We start from the raw sequence: 16,938 nt of genomic DNA, 5'->3' as shown, positions 1-16,938 counted from the left end.
TTCCTCTTTTACTTTTTCTGGGTTTCTTGACTTTTTAAATGAGCTCGGATTACTTCTACATGTGGAAAAAACCCACTAAAATTTTTTTCATAAAAAATATACATACCTAATATAATAAAATTATGATTGTGAGTCACAAAATCTTCATATTCACATATAAATATTCTAAAGTGCATCTAACTTTTAACATAGATGCAAAAATGTATAGGGTGATAAAGGGCCTACATTTCCATGCCCTGATCTCACACCATCTATTTAGGTAAGTGTTTAGGTGGGATGCTTGATAGACAGAGAGTAGGCAGCTATTCTGGGCCTAAAGAATAGCAAGGTACCAGTTCTGGGAGAGGGAGTGGGATTGAGAATCAAAGGGTGAGGAGAAGATCTGACTCCAGTGAAAGGATTGGGCAAGGGGAAAGTGAATGAAGGAGGTGAGGTAGGTGGGAGAAAACTGCAGACAGCTCAGGAAGCAAGGGATTAAATTTGAAAAGTAGAGAAGCAATGGAGAGAACAGAAGGCAGGAAGGGTAGGAAAATGGACGAGCAAGTAATGGCAGCAAAAGGGCATTGTACTCTTGGCACATTGGGGGATGGAATCAAAATCACAGGAGGACTTTCAGAGAACACGGTTTCATCCCTCCCTCCACATGCAAACACACACACACATTTTACAGAAACTGAGGCCTGAGACTAAGTAGCTCTCCTAAGGTCACACCTAAGTAAGGGGCATACGCAGAAGATGAATTTGACAACATAAAAACTAAAAATTGTAAAGGGAAGGGATGGGAAAAGACAGTAGGTGTTGGCTTTAGTGGTCATGAATCACCCAGGGAGAACAGTTAGGGCTGCACAAGACTGAAGCTTGGACAGATGTCTTGGTGGACATAGAGGTTGGGGAGTCATTTTCAGTAAGGTTATAATCAAGTCTGTGAAAAATCAGTAATTATGTGTTCATTGATAAATGCTTCTAGCAATTTGGTGATTTTTCTAAGTCAGAAATGACAACACACTGTTAGCTCATATATTAGCAATTATGTGAATTTCAGCTCTGAAGTATAAAAATAAATGTTTCCTTGGTAACCATATATTGATACGCTTAATCTATATAACTATTCACCTCGCACCCAAGCAGGAGAATATGTGCATTAGGTATGGACACAAATCTACACATCTGAATTAAAAACAGAAATTTCAACAGTTTGGTGTATAAAATAAAATGTTTGGAAAACAACATTTTAAGTAGTTTTTTCACATTTCATTTTAGGTTTGACATGATATTTCAACACACTCATAAGAATTAAAGAAAATATTTCTCTCTAGTTAATATAAATTAATAAGAGAAAAAAATCTGTAACAAACTATTACTAAGGCCTGGTCCTGAGCATGCTGATCATCAGTCTATCTAATTGGGGTCAACTTACAACAAAACTTCTGTTATTTCGATCACTGAATTCCTGGGCAATGGCCTCTAGACTGGTTAATACCCTTATTCTTCATTCCACTCAGGAGTGAAAAAAAAATAAAATAATGAAGAGCAGTTTCCAGGTTATTGGATTAGGCACTTGAGAAGATGTAATTATTTCTAGACCCTGTGCTACAAGTCCAAAATACACTGGTATGTAGAAAGCACACAATTTAGAGTTTGGGAATGACTAAAGTGCTAGACCAGTCCATGTCTCCTTCTTAAAATATTTCACTACATATTGTCACCTTTATTTAATTTTCCTGATTGGTATGTCCACAAGACAATGTTTACAATGCATAATGGGTTTGTACAAAATGTCAATTTAGAGTGCCTTTATCTTCTAACAAATATTCATATATATTTCATGTTGTTAGAAATAGAAACTCATTCCAGAATTTGGATCTTAGTTTTTAAAGTGAATGTCATAATCTCTCAGGCAATAGTCTAGGAGCTTTTGTGAACATTAGCTCATTTTATATCCACAACAGTCCTAAAAGATAGATGCTACCATTAACTCCAATTTAAGGAGCAGAAACAGAGGTAAAGAGAGGTTAAGTAAATTGCCCAATATTACCCAGCAAGGAAGTGAGGGAGATAGGATTTGACCTATACCATCTTCATCTTATTGCCTCAGATATTTATACATTTATTCAACAAAATTTAGATTTCAGAAAGTAAATTCAGAGGACCTGGATTACTTATGTTTTCTAATCCTTAGAATAAAAATTGGCAGAAGGTTGAAAGCACACACATACATGTGCAAACACACATGCTAGAATGAACACAAATACTAGCACACCATCAGAGAAATTGTAGTCTGCTTCACATAAAATAGAGTCCCGTGAAATTTTAAAGCATAGCAAATCTAAAAAAATACCCTGATGGGCTTTAAAGCCTGTTAAAAGTATTTAGAAAAAATGATAACAGGAGCAACCAAAGTAAATCAGTACACGCCTTCCAAACTGTAATTGACGACTTTCTACTTTGAGATTAAGGACTGATATTCAGAAACCATCTTTATTGAATAATTCCTAAACAGAATAACTAGGTCAAATTGTGGAAAAATACTACTGAAAGGCAAATCATCATATCAACATCAATACAATGATAACATCACAAATAGTAATAGCTGACAGAAGTACCTTAAATATGTGGTACACAACAAGAAATAAAGAACATGGACATGACTTCAAGGGAGAAGTGCTGCAGGATAGCTTTTTCTCCAAGTACAAGGGAAAATGATATGACCTATTCAATATATTAGATCTTTCATCATTTTTCATTATTGGTACTTTTTCAAATTCACACCAATACAGTCAAGTTTTTAGAAATATATCAAATATATATGGGTAATAATTTCATTCAATCAAAAGTCTTTTCAGAAATTGTATGCTGGTAACAGAAACTTTGTTTCCTTCCTTGCATATTATAAAGCACATGTCAATTAGTAGGCATTTTTGGTGACTCCAAATACAAAAAAATACATAAAATATCTTACAATCACAATTGCAATTCACCCATTTTCTTGGTTGCTATCTTGTAAAGCATCATACTGGACAAGGCAAGGCAGAAAAAATTCATAAGTGCTGCCCTTTAAAGCTTACAGCTCCTGGAAGAGGCATGCAAACAGTACCCAGACACAAAAAGACAAAACATGCACCATCAACAAAGGGCCTTGGAAAGGAAGAGGAAGGCTGAGCGGAGGTAACTGGAGAATGGGGAGGAAGAGGACATCAAAAGGCGCCTTAGAGGTATCTGACCTGAGCCTGGTCAGACAAGCAGACTTTTCATAGGCACAAAAGAGATCAGGGTTTTCCTGGCCCCAGACTGGGAACAGCACAAATGAAGGCACAGAGATGGCAAGTGCTGAGCAGGCAGGAGCCAATACAGGGCACAGACCATGCACAGGAATAGAAGGGGAATTGCAAAGACCTGACGTTCTCAGCAGTGTATTCCACTCTGATTTAAAGAAAACTTAGTATCCAAAGCCAAAAATGGGAGAAGGAATCATTTCCCCAAACATGCTACCAACCTTAACATATGTGTATTTTCTCTCCTTATAAATAAATAATGAAAAATAGAATGGCATGCATTAAACTTTTAAAGTATTCTGTACCAAAATTAATGTGCACAGCACAAGATCCAGTTTGATGAGGTAAAATAAAAGATTTCAAGCAGCACATTATGGTAGGCAATGGCAATGCTACTATCTTCAAATGATATTGGCACATCATAACCAGAAGCTGCCTTTATGATGAATTCAATCTCCAAACTTATGCTCCACTCCCTCACCAAATTCACAATTGTAAATGTGTGCAAGATACTGTGTTGATTGTTCAAAACCACTGCACCCCTCCCTGCAAATACCTAAGCACTTAAAAATAACGGATGGGGTTGACTTCTTGCACTTTGAAATAAGAGCTGAGGAGGATGTGCATTGTCCGGTTGTTGCTTCTCCACAGCTTCTGGCACAAATATCTTCAACTCTTCAAAAGCTTAATTTACCAGGTGATGACACCAAAGTACACTCCACAAACATGGACAGCTTCGCAATTGCCAAAGCATGGCCGGGGTCAGTCAGGAGAGATTCCATCTGGTAACTGGAGTTACCAGTTGAATCAAATGATATCATGTGGGGCTGATCCAGAAGTGCTGATGAAAAATGGGAACAAGAGACAGCTGTTTTCACTTCGGACATTATCCCCACTCTTATGTGAAAGGGCTTTGAGGAATGCAAGTTTCTCTTGGGCTTTTGCCTGGATATTGTCACCACCTGGCATTGCCACTCCAATTGGCCAGACCGACCTGTCCTCCTTGGAGCTGTAGAGAATGTCCGGTCCACTGAGGAGGAGAGTCCAGTCAGAGTGTAACTTACTGTCCCACTGGTGCTTTACTATTATTGTGTTGCTGTGTTTCATGGCCCCTGAAAAGAAACAGCACAGAGGTGGGCCTCAACCACAGCCTCGGTCAAGGCCACAAGGGTGTCCTGTAGGAACTGCACCATTCACACAGCTAAGCCAGACCTGCTCCAGAATGCATCCCTGGATCTGCCAGAGACACTGTGACAGACGTAAGTCATGGGTCTGTTTCACAAGGACTTACCTTGGCGGATGAAAGTTTGGCTGGTGTCCAGCAAAATGTCACAGCCCTCTACTATCATTCTTTCGATGGCGAGGTTTTTCCTTATGTTTTCAGTGTCACTTACTTCATCGTGCATCACCCTGTCAGACACAGCAGACAGGGTGGCAGTAAGACATCAGCAAGTGCCCTAGCACATGAATAAGCAAAGATGAGCCTGCACCTGAGAAGCTCGGTTTTGAACTTGTATTGATGTAACTGGGGCTGTGGGGCAAAAAGATTGGACCTCTAGGCTTCAGTGGGTTGTAACCCAAAGCAAGACCATTGTGCATGAAGATTGGAGACGGAAGTGGGTCAGTGATTGTGAGCATCCTTGGAATACTTGCTTTGAAAGGAACTGAAAAGCAACATACTATTTTATCAACAGCTCATTGAAATTAGTGTCATTTCCTAGACATGCAGTACATTGGAGACCCTTATACCATCTATCCCTTATAAGCCAAAGGAACACAGATGTAAATAAATGCCTGTAACGACAAAAAGCTACTAGAAAATGAACTGTACATTCTCTGGCTTTTTGTTAAATCTGAATACAAAATGCAACTGAAATTTACTTTTCTATTATGATGAAAAAAATGTGAACATTTCCAAACTTAAACCAAAATACGCCTAATCTTAATTACATAAATTCACATGCTATAAAAGTTTTTCCAAAGATATTTTTTTTTCTTGGTTAAAATTAATGTGAATGATGATTCAGTATTATCTCACAGGCTCGCATTAAACTTTAAGTGACTCTGAGACGTTGGATTTTGGGCTCCTTGTTCCTGGATTCGCAGAAGACTCACTTGTTGCTTTCCCATCTCAAGCCTTTACTGTAAGTTCTCTGCATACCTGGACAGTTCCTCGAGTTTTGATTTAGCAAACTCCAGGCTCTTCCTCTCCACATGCTCATGGGGTGTGTGGGCCAGAAGTTCATGCAGTGTGATGATATACCGGGGAATCTAAATGCAAACAAGGCCAGTGTGAGCATGAGGTCAGGATGGGTGACATGGGGACATTCTCTACTCTGAAAAACTCATTGCTACTCTTACAGTTTTGATTGTTTTACAAATAGTTTTTTAAAGAAACACATATAAAATGAACTATGCTTCAAATTTAACACACACCAAAAAAAAACTTCACAAGAAAAGGTTATCATAAATAATAAAGTGTTATAGTTCAAAGAAACTATTGTTTCTTAAAATTTTTATAAAGCCATAAATTTGTGAATGACAGTTTTCAAAAACTGGCTCACAGGGAAACATATAGAAACCTGAAGTCTCTAGCATCTGCATTCTAGATATTTTTGTCTGTTTACATGATTTTTTAAAAGTGTGTAGTCCTGGAGCAAAGTTCTCTTAAAACCTCAGAGAAGATATGTTCAACACTACAACAATCTGATCCTACTTTATCCCCATGCACCCTTGAGCAGTAAAAGGCATTCACAGATTATTCTTTGTATTTTGGTTTATGAACAGACCAGCTATCTGAGAAACTCCACCAACCATGTGAGGATTTTAATAGACCAGAGCAGAGATTTTGACTCAGTTTATAATGATTTGACATATAAGCTTTACTGGCTTATAAAATAGTTTTTTTTTTTTTTTTAGAAAGCAGAGACTGCAGCATGAGCCGCAGCTCCCGCAGCACTGCCTACTGTGGCCAGGGATGCTCTGATCCTCCAACAACATAAGCATTTGTTCTCAACGTAGGATTTCCTTACTTCACAGGTAAGAAAATGAAGTGTGAAGAGGTTTGGTGACCTGTCCAAGGCAGCCTCATGGTAAGTGGTAGATCCAGCTGTGGGCCAGGCTCAAGTGGGGCACTGCCCCGTGCCCCTCAGAGCCCTCTCACTAGATTGCTTCTATGGAAACCAGAGCCTCAGTCAGAACTTCAAAGAACCTTGGAATATGAGGACAGAAAACCAGTTTGCCACAGCCCTGTGTGCAGTTCTTCCATTCTGTCCTGAAGGGTTGGTGGCTCTTTCTGTGTATCTGCTTTTGCTCTTGGGCAGGGGTGGCTTTCAGAAGTTATTTACTAATATTTTCCAAGTGGCTACCTTTATGCACCAGCACAGTTGGCAGCGAACCCACCGGCACAGACATCAAACAGTGCTTGCTGGTCCAGTGAAAGTTTCAGAAAGCAGACAGACCACTCAGTCAAAGGAGGGCAGGACATCAGAGTCCCTCTCTCTTAGGGCTTATGGAGGAAGCTTTCTGCCTCTTCATTTACAGACATCTTCAGGGCTGCCCCACATAGAGAAGTCTCCTGGGATAAATATGCTTTCAGATACCCCTTTCATTAGCACAATCCCATGATCAATAAAGGTTTGCAACAAAGTTAGTAGTTCCACAAAAAAGCAAGCCAATCAACAGTCAATGTAGAAAATTTTTCATAACAAAGGGGCAGGAGTGGGAGAGCCTGACTACTTACAATGCACTGAAACCCCACAAAACTAAGTTTAGTCAATAGCTTCAAGATCCTCCTCCATTAGTTGTATCTATTTTAAAGAGCTCCCTGGCTAAGATTAAGTGGAGGGAGCTGAATTTGGTAACTGGCCCTTTCTACTTTCTGGTGGAAGAACAGAGGTACTAAAACTGCCAAAAAAGCAGGCAAAGGAAGTTGTGCTGAGGAGCAGAAGACTCTGCAAAGAACTCATCTGTGTTTTCAAGAGCTGATTACAAATTGTTTCCCAAAAAGAAAACCCAAAAATCATAGTAACTCTAAATGAATCATGATTCTCCTTTCAATAATGGCACAAGTACTTGTCACTTCACCAACATTAATTAGCTTGCTCTCCAGTAAATTACTGGATAGAGCAGCAAGTGACTACCTTCCGGAGACATCTAACAGTGCTGTTCTCATCAGGAGCAGATTTCACGATCTCCTGAGGCCAATCTAAACAATACCCATCAAGCCACTGATTTGGCTAAATAAAAATTGTGTTAATGACTACATTATTTTCCATAACAAATTTCTTGAAATACTTGGAGTTACTGGTCTGAGAGTTCAGCTGGACATAATTACACAGCACCATCCAAATTCTACAACTCCTCCTGTTCCCACAGTTCAACATCGCTCAATTAACAGCAGTAACTGATTTACTTAACAAAAGTCACAGAAGGAGGTAGAATAAAATCACCCTTTCTCTTTCACACATATATGGACTAAAAGTTTCCAATCACCTCTCCCTTTCCTTCTGCTCCCAAGCCAATCTGCCCCCATATATAGGCTCAAGAAAAAGTTTGGGTCAGAGTCCCCCTGACAGTATGAATCAGGGTCACCTCTTCCATTGTTGTTGTCCTCCAACTGAAAGTATGTGAAACCCTAGCCTCATCCCAAGATGTCCAGCCCTATGAGGGAGCAAGACAAAAGTACCACTGCTAATTCAATGTATACAGAGGGAAGTCGATTCGTCCCGGACCCTCTGAGGGAGCAAATACCTTCATGGCTATTTCACATCATTAATGAAAGACCACAAGGGAACAAAAAAAAGATAGAATTAACCCAGTAAGAAAATAGTTTCAAGCTTCTAGTGCCCCAATTGGTTCACAAGGTTTCTTTTTGAGAAGAGGCAAGACGGAGACATGCCAAGTAAAGAAGACAGATGAGGGACACAAGGGGCACAAGCCCTCAGGCAGAAATCTCTGATGATTTCTCTTCTTGGTACATTCAAAATAGTTATGCAAATAAAGACAATTCAATGTCCTTTCAATTTGCTCATTTCTTTCAGTTGAATTTAGTCTGGCTAAATACTTTGTTTGAAGCTTCTCCCAGAGCAAAGGCTCTTATAAGCTGCAGGCCTTTCTTTGGTAACCCTGGTCTGGAAGAAACCAGAGATCAGGGGATATCAGGGGATATCTGACCCTACAACTAATGATTCTAGGGCTTGGGGGTCACCACAATTTGGGGGTGGGTTCCTAGGTATTAGTCCCTTCAGCACCACATGGTTACCCAACCCAAACTGTCAGAACCACAAAGGCCCCCTGGGGTTAGAGAGTCAGAGAACTGGAGTGCTTGGAGATAACTAGAGCCTAGCTGCATGTGCTTTGAGATTAATAAATGGAGATTAAGGTTGCTTCAACTATTTTCCCCAGTATAAGAACCAAAGGATGAGTGAAATGTCAGGTCTCCTTGACAGTCCCCAACCCAGTGTCCTTTTTCTGATATTATGAGATGGTTTTAAACTGTAAGGAGAGGAAGGGAAGACAGTAGAAAAATGTCTCTGCATTTTTAAGAAAATTTGTGGGTTTTTTGGGCGGTGCCGAGAATTGAACCTAGGGTCTTGTTCATGCTAGGCAAGTACTCTAGCAACTGAGATACATTCCCAGCCCAACATTTTTAAGAAATTCTAAAGACCTTTCCAAGCCCCCCACATTCAACTATACTTGGGCACCTCATCTACAGCGCAGGTGCAGTTCTGCCACTTTAAAACACTGAGCGGATCAAGAGGGAATTAAATAACATGTAGATAAACTTCAATGGGCTGTGAGAAGGAAACTAGGTCCCTCTTTGAATGTTCCATATGTCTGTCACAACTCTAAATTTGCACAGTCATCTGACTTGGGACAGTTGAACAGATAAAATTTGGAATATTGAATCATAACTAGAGGTTAATGCCCCAAATTCAAAATTCAAATAGAATCACATATTAGAGGAATTACACATTATATAAAATGTTTCACTGTGAGTAAATCTTAAATTTCCAGTCAAGAATATAATAAAATAGATGTTCAAAACTTTTCTTGTGAAATATTTCCTCAGAGGCAAAGAGTTCAAACAATTTAGTTCCATAAAAAAATAACATTATAAAATAACATTATAAAATTTCACTATACTTAAGTGGTTTCAAATGCATCCTTCTGGTTTTTAAAAAATCTTACTAAATTTCTGTGGCAACTTCCAGGATTTCAAGCAAGACTAACGAACTTAAGGACAAACAATTATGAACCACAGTAACATTTCTTTCTGAGGCTACAAAATGATGGGCCTTGGGTCACAGTCGCCTGCTCAGGAGGACAAAGCTCCCACAGTAACCATAATACACATGATTAGTAGAATCAGTTTGCCACATGACAATTTGGAGGACTCACCAAAAGCCCCATAAATTCCACAATGGGAACACTCAATACCTTTCCAAAAGAACAAAATCAACACTTTTCAAAAGAACAGGAGGTTCAATACACATTTTGGCCTCTGCCCTTCTCGCTTCAGAACTTTTAATGGCAAAGCCCTAGACACAGAAAAGACACAAGTAGCCTTGTATCCTTGGTTTGCTCTAGACCCAAAAAATGAATCTCAGGTAATAGCCCCAACTTAACAAGGCCACCTGAGTGAGTACCAAGTGTCCCCCAGGTTCAGGCAGGGCCTCTGGTTCTGAAGTCTCCACAGTCTCTGTAACCAGGGGATCCTCCTTTCCTTCCCCAGAACTGCAGCCAAAGGAAACTCAATGGCAATCAAGACAAGGCAGGAGGATGGGCCACAAACAGAGGCCTTCCCCACAGTCGCAGCAGTCCCATGAAACATTTATGCAACCAGCACAAACTGGAACATTTGCACAGAATCCTATTTCTGTAAACCTAATAATATTTTTAAACATGCTGGAGGAGGAGACTCCAATGAAAGAGGTCTGTGTGGAATCTTTCTATAAAGAGAAAACTGTGCAGCTTTTCAAAAAATTCATTCCTGAATTATTTGCTTCAAAAATGCCAACATTCTGGGCTGGGGATGTAGCTCAATGGTAGAGCATTTGCCTAGTCTTTGAGAGGTCCTGGGTTCAATCCCCAGCACTACAAAATTAACTAATTAATAATTAACTGAAAATCACCAAAAATGCCTGGTTTCTTATATATTCTAGACAGAAAACATGTTTTTCTCAGGGCCAGGCATAAGACAATGTCATATGATGCACAACTCTTCATTTATACTTATACATACTTATATGCCTTGTGCTGCTCACAGTAGGCATCAGTCACACTGAGCTGGAACCAATGGCTTATAAAATGCATTCCAAGCAAGGTTTATAGAATGCATCTCAAGCAATTTACCTGAAACATTGGATAGGTCAAGAAGGTTTCCAGCATCCTCCCCTCGCAGGCAGGGTTGGCTTCATACTGTTTTAAGAGTTTGTCAAAATCTCTGTTTTGCTTACAGTTGGCAAGGACTTGGAGGCTGTACTGGTGATTTCGCACAAATTCTTGATAAATGTTCAGCATGGGGAGCAAAATATCAAACAGATCAGCTGGAAAAGAGAAGTAAACATGCTATTTCCCTTGGTGCCTGGTAAATCATCTACACTCAACAGGAAGAACAGACAGGCTCCTAGCACCAGGTGTCACACAAACATGGGGCCCTAGTCCTCGTGCCTGAATAACCTATTTGTGTTGGATAGAATGTACCCAGAGACTGAAAGTGACTCCAGCCCCAAATGACCTATGACAAAGGGAAGGAGTCAAAAGCTAACTGCTGAGGCAGGGCCCAAAGAACAAAGTGCAATGACACAGACTCCTGGTGGCTAAGGAAACCCAATGTCAACAGGGACATTCAGACAGCTAAGGCTGAACAACGTATAAGTTCTTATACTCTAACTGTAGCCATTCCATGAGAAAATCTTTAATGAATGCACTTACCTAAAATTAAAGTAGGCCAGTTTGCAATCCTTGCCTTTAGTCCTTGGTGAAATATTTCATGAAGAAACATAATGGTTTCACTATGAAAAATAAAAAGATCATACAATTTAGTCACTATAAAGTGTCTGTTTCATAAAAAAAAAAAAAGTCCCATCATTACTTAAAGCCTTACTATAAACATGATGTGCCAGCCTCACAGGGCCACCAAACTGTGTATCCAATAATAACATGGATCATACTAGCCTTCAAAAAGTGTTTCTTCTTTAGGCAACCTCAAAAACCAAAAAAAAAAAAACAAAAAAAAAAACCAAAAACAAAATTCTGAGATATGCTTCCAATATCAGAGGACTGGAAGCACCAAATCATTGTCTTATGACCCTCTTCATCATTTGTAAGTGAACTTTCTGCTGTTAGAATGCAGCACTTCAACTGATAATCAGAAAATTAAAATGATGATTCTTTTTATTTTCATATTTGATTCTAGAAAACTCAAGAAAAGGTCTCTCTCATGAAAATGAGTTTTTATAGAAGGTGGTAGGGGGAAAAATCCATAGCAAAAATTTTGACAGGACTCTAACCATTCTTAAGTTACTCAAAACAGAAATGTAAAATTCTTCTAAAAGAAATGTGCACAGATACTAAAATGAGGACTATGCATAAATTAGGGATCTAAATTCCTACAAGGACCAAGAAGGGTAATCATCAAAGTCAAAATATCTTTTTCTTTCTCCTCATTAGAATTAGCCTACTGCAATGAGCCTTTGAAACCTTTCAACTAACACATTGGCAAAATTAAGTGCAGAATTATTCATGTCAACAAGATACCTTGGTTTGTATCAAAATCTATTATAACAAACAGTTCTTATTATTTCCAAAAATAAATTGAATAGAGTTTGAAGATGGTGATTTTTTCTTTTATAGAAATTTCAATGAATCCTTTTGTTATCCAAGGATTTCATCCACATCCAGTTTGGTAGGTCCTATGAATTTTCTTTCAATTAGCATTCTACCCTCATTCTAGGCAGAGAGAGTGACAAGCTGAAACTACATTTCCCAGACTTCCTTGAATCTGTGCTCTGGATGTAAATTCATTTCCACCAAGAGATGCACTTGGTAAGACATGGAAGGCTGAAGTAGACCACATTTCTATTGTTGATGTTCCTTGGATATGTATGGGCAATTTCAGTACCCAGCCTCTGCATTCTCATTTTAGAACAGTTTCATGGGTCTGTTAGGGTGGTAGTGGTCATGGCAGTATTTCTAAGTTCTAGGTCACACCTATGGTGCTGTGCCCTTAAATTCAATGCTCCAGAGGCAGCTTTACTCCTCCAGCCCTTCCAAGTCTATAAGCAGAGAATTCCCTCCACTGAGAGGTATTGCTCTGTCCTACAGTGAAAACTGATATGTCCACCTTCATATTTTGATACCTGGATAGTTAGAAGACAGATGAAACAATGCTGTATATACTTAGGCAGATTGCATTTTCTTAAGTATAAACCCTATGTTGAAATTCAAAACAACTGACTTGCCTGGGGCTTCAATTTCAAGGGCAAGGAAAGGGAATCTAGTTAAACAACATTTATGATAAGAAACACCATTTAGGTCTCACCTTTAAAAGCATACCTCTTCAAATCTACCTAGAACAATTATGGTAAACCTTCACATCTACAGGTAAAGCTTATGATCTAGCCTCCCAGAAAGAGGCACAATGTCTAATTCTGAATTTAAACAATATAATACACCTAGCTTTTCAAGTTTCAGATCAAGCAAACCAATGGATACAAACCACTAGGCACAACCTAAAATCAGCATGTCACAGGCTCTAACAACAACTCTCTATCTGACCTTGTGGTCTGCAATCCTATCCACAGTCATCAGAACTATTACAACTGCATGCTTTGTTGACTGACATATCACCAAAATACTAGCTGTACTGCCTGATGATGAAGAGCTCCCACTCAGGCCCCTCAGGATGTCTCACATACTTGAGTAGAGCCATGGACACTGCCACTCAACTGAGGAAATGTCCCTCCTTCCTCTCAACAAAAATTCCTAGCTTTTAATCTAATTTTATCATGCACTGCTCATTAGCCTTCTTTTCTGTAGCTATCCAGAGTGCTAGTCATTCTTCCTGACATCTGGAGATCTTAGCCAGCAGCTCACTTTCTCCAACACTACTCATAATTACTACTCCTCTGTCATCCCTATCCCCTACACCATGATTCCACCATGCACACAAGCCGCATTTCAATATCCTGGCCTCGCAGGTCTTTGAACACCTCCTCCAAACATCTCATTCCCAGCTGACCCCAGTAAACACCCCCACTGATTGTATTGTAGACCTTGTCCCTGTTAATAACTGCATCTTATTCCTATCTCAGTTCTCGGACCACCTCCTAATGTTTCAGTTTGCTGTCTTTAAGACTCTGATTCCAAAAATCCTTTCATACTGACAGGATTTAAATTCACAGATCTAACCCCCTTTGCACTGACCAAAACCCCTTTCTACAAAGTATAGATTCCATGTGTCATTACATCTCTTCTCTGCAGACACTTTCAACTCTGTTGTACTTTTCTCACTTCATCAGATTAGCCTCGCACAACACCAATCCCAGTTAAAATCAACCCTCCACCCACCTGCACCTGCATCCATGCAACTAAAAGTAGTTAAAGAAAAACATGCAACTATACAGACTGGTCTTAGTGACCACCACGAGCCTAACATACTCACATGGGCTCACAGTGCTGCTCAGCAACTGCACTACAGTTCCCTAATCCATTTGTGCTCCTGGCTCTACTTGATCACTGTTTCATACCTTCTCCTGTTTCATCCAGCTCCGACATTTCCTCTCCATCTGCACTCCAGTTGATGTCCTTACTTCCTAGTTACATATGTCCTTGTCCTCTTCCTTCCTTTGTTCCCTCCCTGCTCATGCTCCCATTAATGCCAGTCTTTTCACTGGTGTATCGCATTCTCTAGTTTTGCCTATACAAGTTTGCTGCTCCAGCAATCCTCCCCTCCCTTTCCTGCATCATTTTTTCCTCTTTATTTACCTCTAGGTACTACCCTAGTTCTCTGCTTCTATTTATAGTAACTTGCCTTGAAAGAATTTTCTTTACCCACCCTCTGTGTTTCCTACACCCTACACCATTCTCTCCTAAGCTCCCCAATCAGGCTTTCACCGTTCATCAAAGCTACCAATAAGCTCCAAGTTGATATACCCATGGTCAGTGCTCAGTTGTTTTATTTGACCTTTCTGTCATAGGTATTCATTCCCTCTTGCTGCTAACTAATCCTCTTCTCTCTTCTTTGTTGGCTCTTTTTCCTAACTTCTAAAGGGATTAGGGCTCCTTTCTCTTCTGTTACCCATCATTGTCTTTTGTGTAAGAAGGAGGGAGATAAAGTAGTATGTTTATATCTAAATCAAAGGATTTGTCATAAGGATATAAAAAATTAATAAAAATAGGTAGAGAAATTGGGCAGAATGGGGTGAACAGAGGATAAGAATTCAACTCTGAATTTTTTTCATATTATTTTGATGTTTGTATCATGTGAGTGTATTATCTACTCAAAAACAAACAAGTCGTTAAAATTTTAGTAAAACATCCAAGCACTCCTCTTCCCTTCTCTCCTATCCCTTTTTATTTTTCTCCTGGCACTGATAGCCATAGAATAGACCATGCATTTCATTTATTCACTATTCATTGTCTTTCTTCTCACATCAAAATTTAAGTTCCATGAAAGGTAGGATTTTCTATTTTGTTAATTAATCCTCAGCAATAAGAATACTATAAATATTTGTTGAACAAATGAATTCAGGGAGAATTCTTAGTTTTCACTCTTCCTAAAATACCTCCGTGTAAACTGCATCTTAAGACCCATTAATCAGTCTGTTTCCCTCAGTTGCAAGGGGGACTCTCTTTCCCATAACACCCTCCCCCACAGACACACACACACACACACACACACAGGCAAGAAAATGTAAGTCAAACAAAGAAGACAACTGAGGAAATGTGATGCCAAGATTCAAGAGATGTGCAAATTTGAACTGATGAATGCAAAGATAACTTTCTTATTTTTAACATCGTAGAGATTAATTTTTGAGACCGTTTGAAAACCTATAAAATTCTTTTATGACATACCAACAGGTTCTTCCCACGACTCTCAGATTTATGCAAAGACAAACCTGTTGAGAAAAATACTGCTGACATCGTCGTGGCTGATGGGCGGCTTCTTGGAGCTGGCGGCCATCCGCAGGGGCCGCAGGAAGCCGTTGACCAGGATGTAGAGCTGGTGCACGTACTCGGACTCCGCCTCCACCATGGTGAACACGATCTGGTTTCTCTTCCTCATGCTTTCAGCATGAGGAGAACAAATGTAGTCTTGAACGATGGTCTTCCATTTCCTTCTGCACAACCAACCCCGCATGAAGCTCTGAACCTGCAGAACAAAAGACAAAAAGGAATCTCAGGGAGATGTGAGGCTGACTTTCTGGACCTACCAGGGAATGTGTCCATCCTGTGTCATATAAAACACTGCTCTCTCATTGGCGCCCCATGGTGCCTCCAGTAGAATAGCTGCAGATTTTCTCCAAGAGAGGAAAAAGGATTTTTAAAATAATATTTTCTCAGGTTCAACTGTTTTTCCATAGCTAAAGCTCCTTAGACCTATCTATATGGACTCTGGAATATAATATTACATATGAGTTAATAACACTTCAAAAATAAACTATTTTTTAATAACATAGAATCTTGTATTTTAAAAAATGTTTAAATTGTGGTTTAAAAAAAAAAAATTACCATCTTAATGATTTTTTCCCCCAGTGCTGGGGGGACTGAACCAGGGCCTGTATATGCCAGGCAAGTGCTCTACAATTGAGCTCCCTCCCCAGGCCCACCTTAATTATTTTCAGGTATGTAGCTTAGCAGTGTTCAGAATATTCATATGCTTTTGTACTAGATCTCCAAACATTTTTGCTTTGCAAAATTGAAACTCTACTTCCATGCAACAACTACTCTGGTAATCGCCATTCTTTCTGTTTCTGTGAACTTCACTACTTTAGACACATAATACAAGTGAAATCATACAGTATCTGTATTTCTGTGCCTGGATTATTTCACTTAGTGTAATGACATCCGTGTCCACAAGGCTCATCCACATAGTAGAATGTGCCAGGATTTACTAAGGTTTTGAGGACGAATCATTTTATATCATATGCACTCATCCATTGGTGAACATTTTGGTTGCTTTCACCTCTGGAATATTATTGGCAATAGTGTTGCTATGAACATCAGTGTGTAAGTATCTCTTCAAGATACTGATTCTTTCTTCATTTCTTTAGGATACATACTCAGAAATGGGATTGCTGGATCACAAGGCAGTTCTATTTTTAATTTTTTCCATAGCAGTTGTGCTGTTTTACAATCCACATTGCACAAGTATCCCATTTTCTCCACATCCTTGCCAAAACAACTTTTCTGGTATTTTTGTTTTGTTTTGTTATATTAGCTATGCTAATAGATAGGAGGTTATATATCTCACTGTGGTTTCGACTCGCATTTCTCTGATGATCAGTGATGTTGATCTTGTTGGCCATTTGTGTATTATCGTTGGACAATGGTCTATTCAAGTACTTTGCCTACCTTAAATCAGTTCAATTTTTTGTTGTTGTCAAGTTTTGTTTTTCTTAAGCTTAAAAAAAATACATGCTAGAGATCATTCAAACCC

At 39.3% G+C, this 16,938-nt stretch overlaps 1 protein-coding gene across 2 annotated transcripts in view; it reads right to left on the bottom strand.

Annotated features, from left to right (window-relative positions):
- Rasgrf2 (Ras protein specific guanine nucleotide releasing factor 2) overlaps positions 1-16,938 on the bottom strand; it is a 237,870-nt gene that overhangs the window by 130,140 nt on the left and 90,792 nt on the right. For both annotated transcript variants that reach the window (XM_047556829.1, XM_047556830.1), the window contains exons 5-9: positions 15,398-15,651; positions 11,211-11,290; positions 10,629-10,822; positions 5,434-5,543; positions 4,564-4,682 (exon numbers count right to left, since the gene is read on the bottom strand). In XM_047556829.1, the coding sequence (XP_047412785.1) occupies positions 4,564-4,682; positions 5,434-5,543; positions 10,629-10,822; positions 11,211-11,290; positions 15,398-15,651 (757 nt within the window). The remainder of the gene's footprint in view (positions 1-4,563; positions 4,683-5,433; positions 5,544-10,628; positions 10,823-11,210; positions 11,291-15,397; positions 15,652-16,938) is intronic.

The sequence above is a fragment of the Sciurus carolinensis genome, chromosome 6, assembly GCF_902686445.1.
Source record: "Sciurus carolinensis chromosome 6, mSciCar1.2, whole genome shotgun sequence".
Taxonomy (NCBI): domain Eukaryota; kingdom Metazoa; phylum Chordata; class Mammalia; order Rodentia; family Sciuridae; genus Sciurus; species Sciurus carolinensis.
Note: the sequence above shows the minus strand (reverse complement) of the source record. Positions and strands in the feature narration are given on the sequence as shown.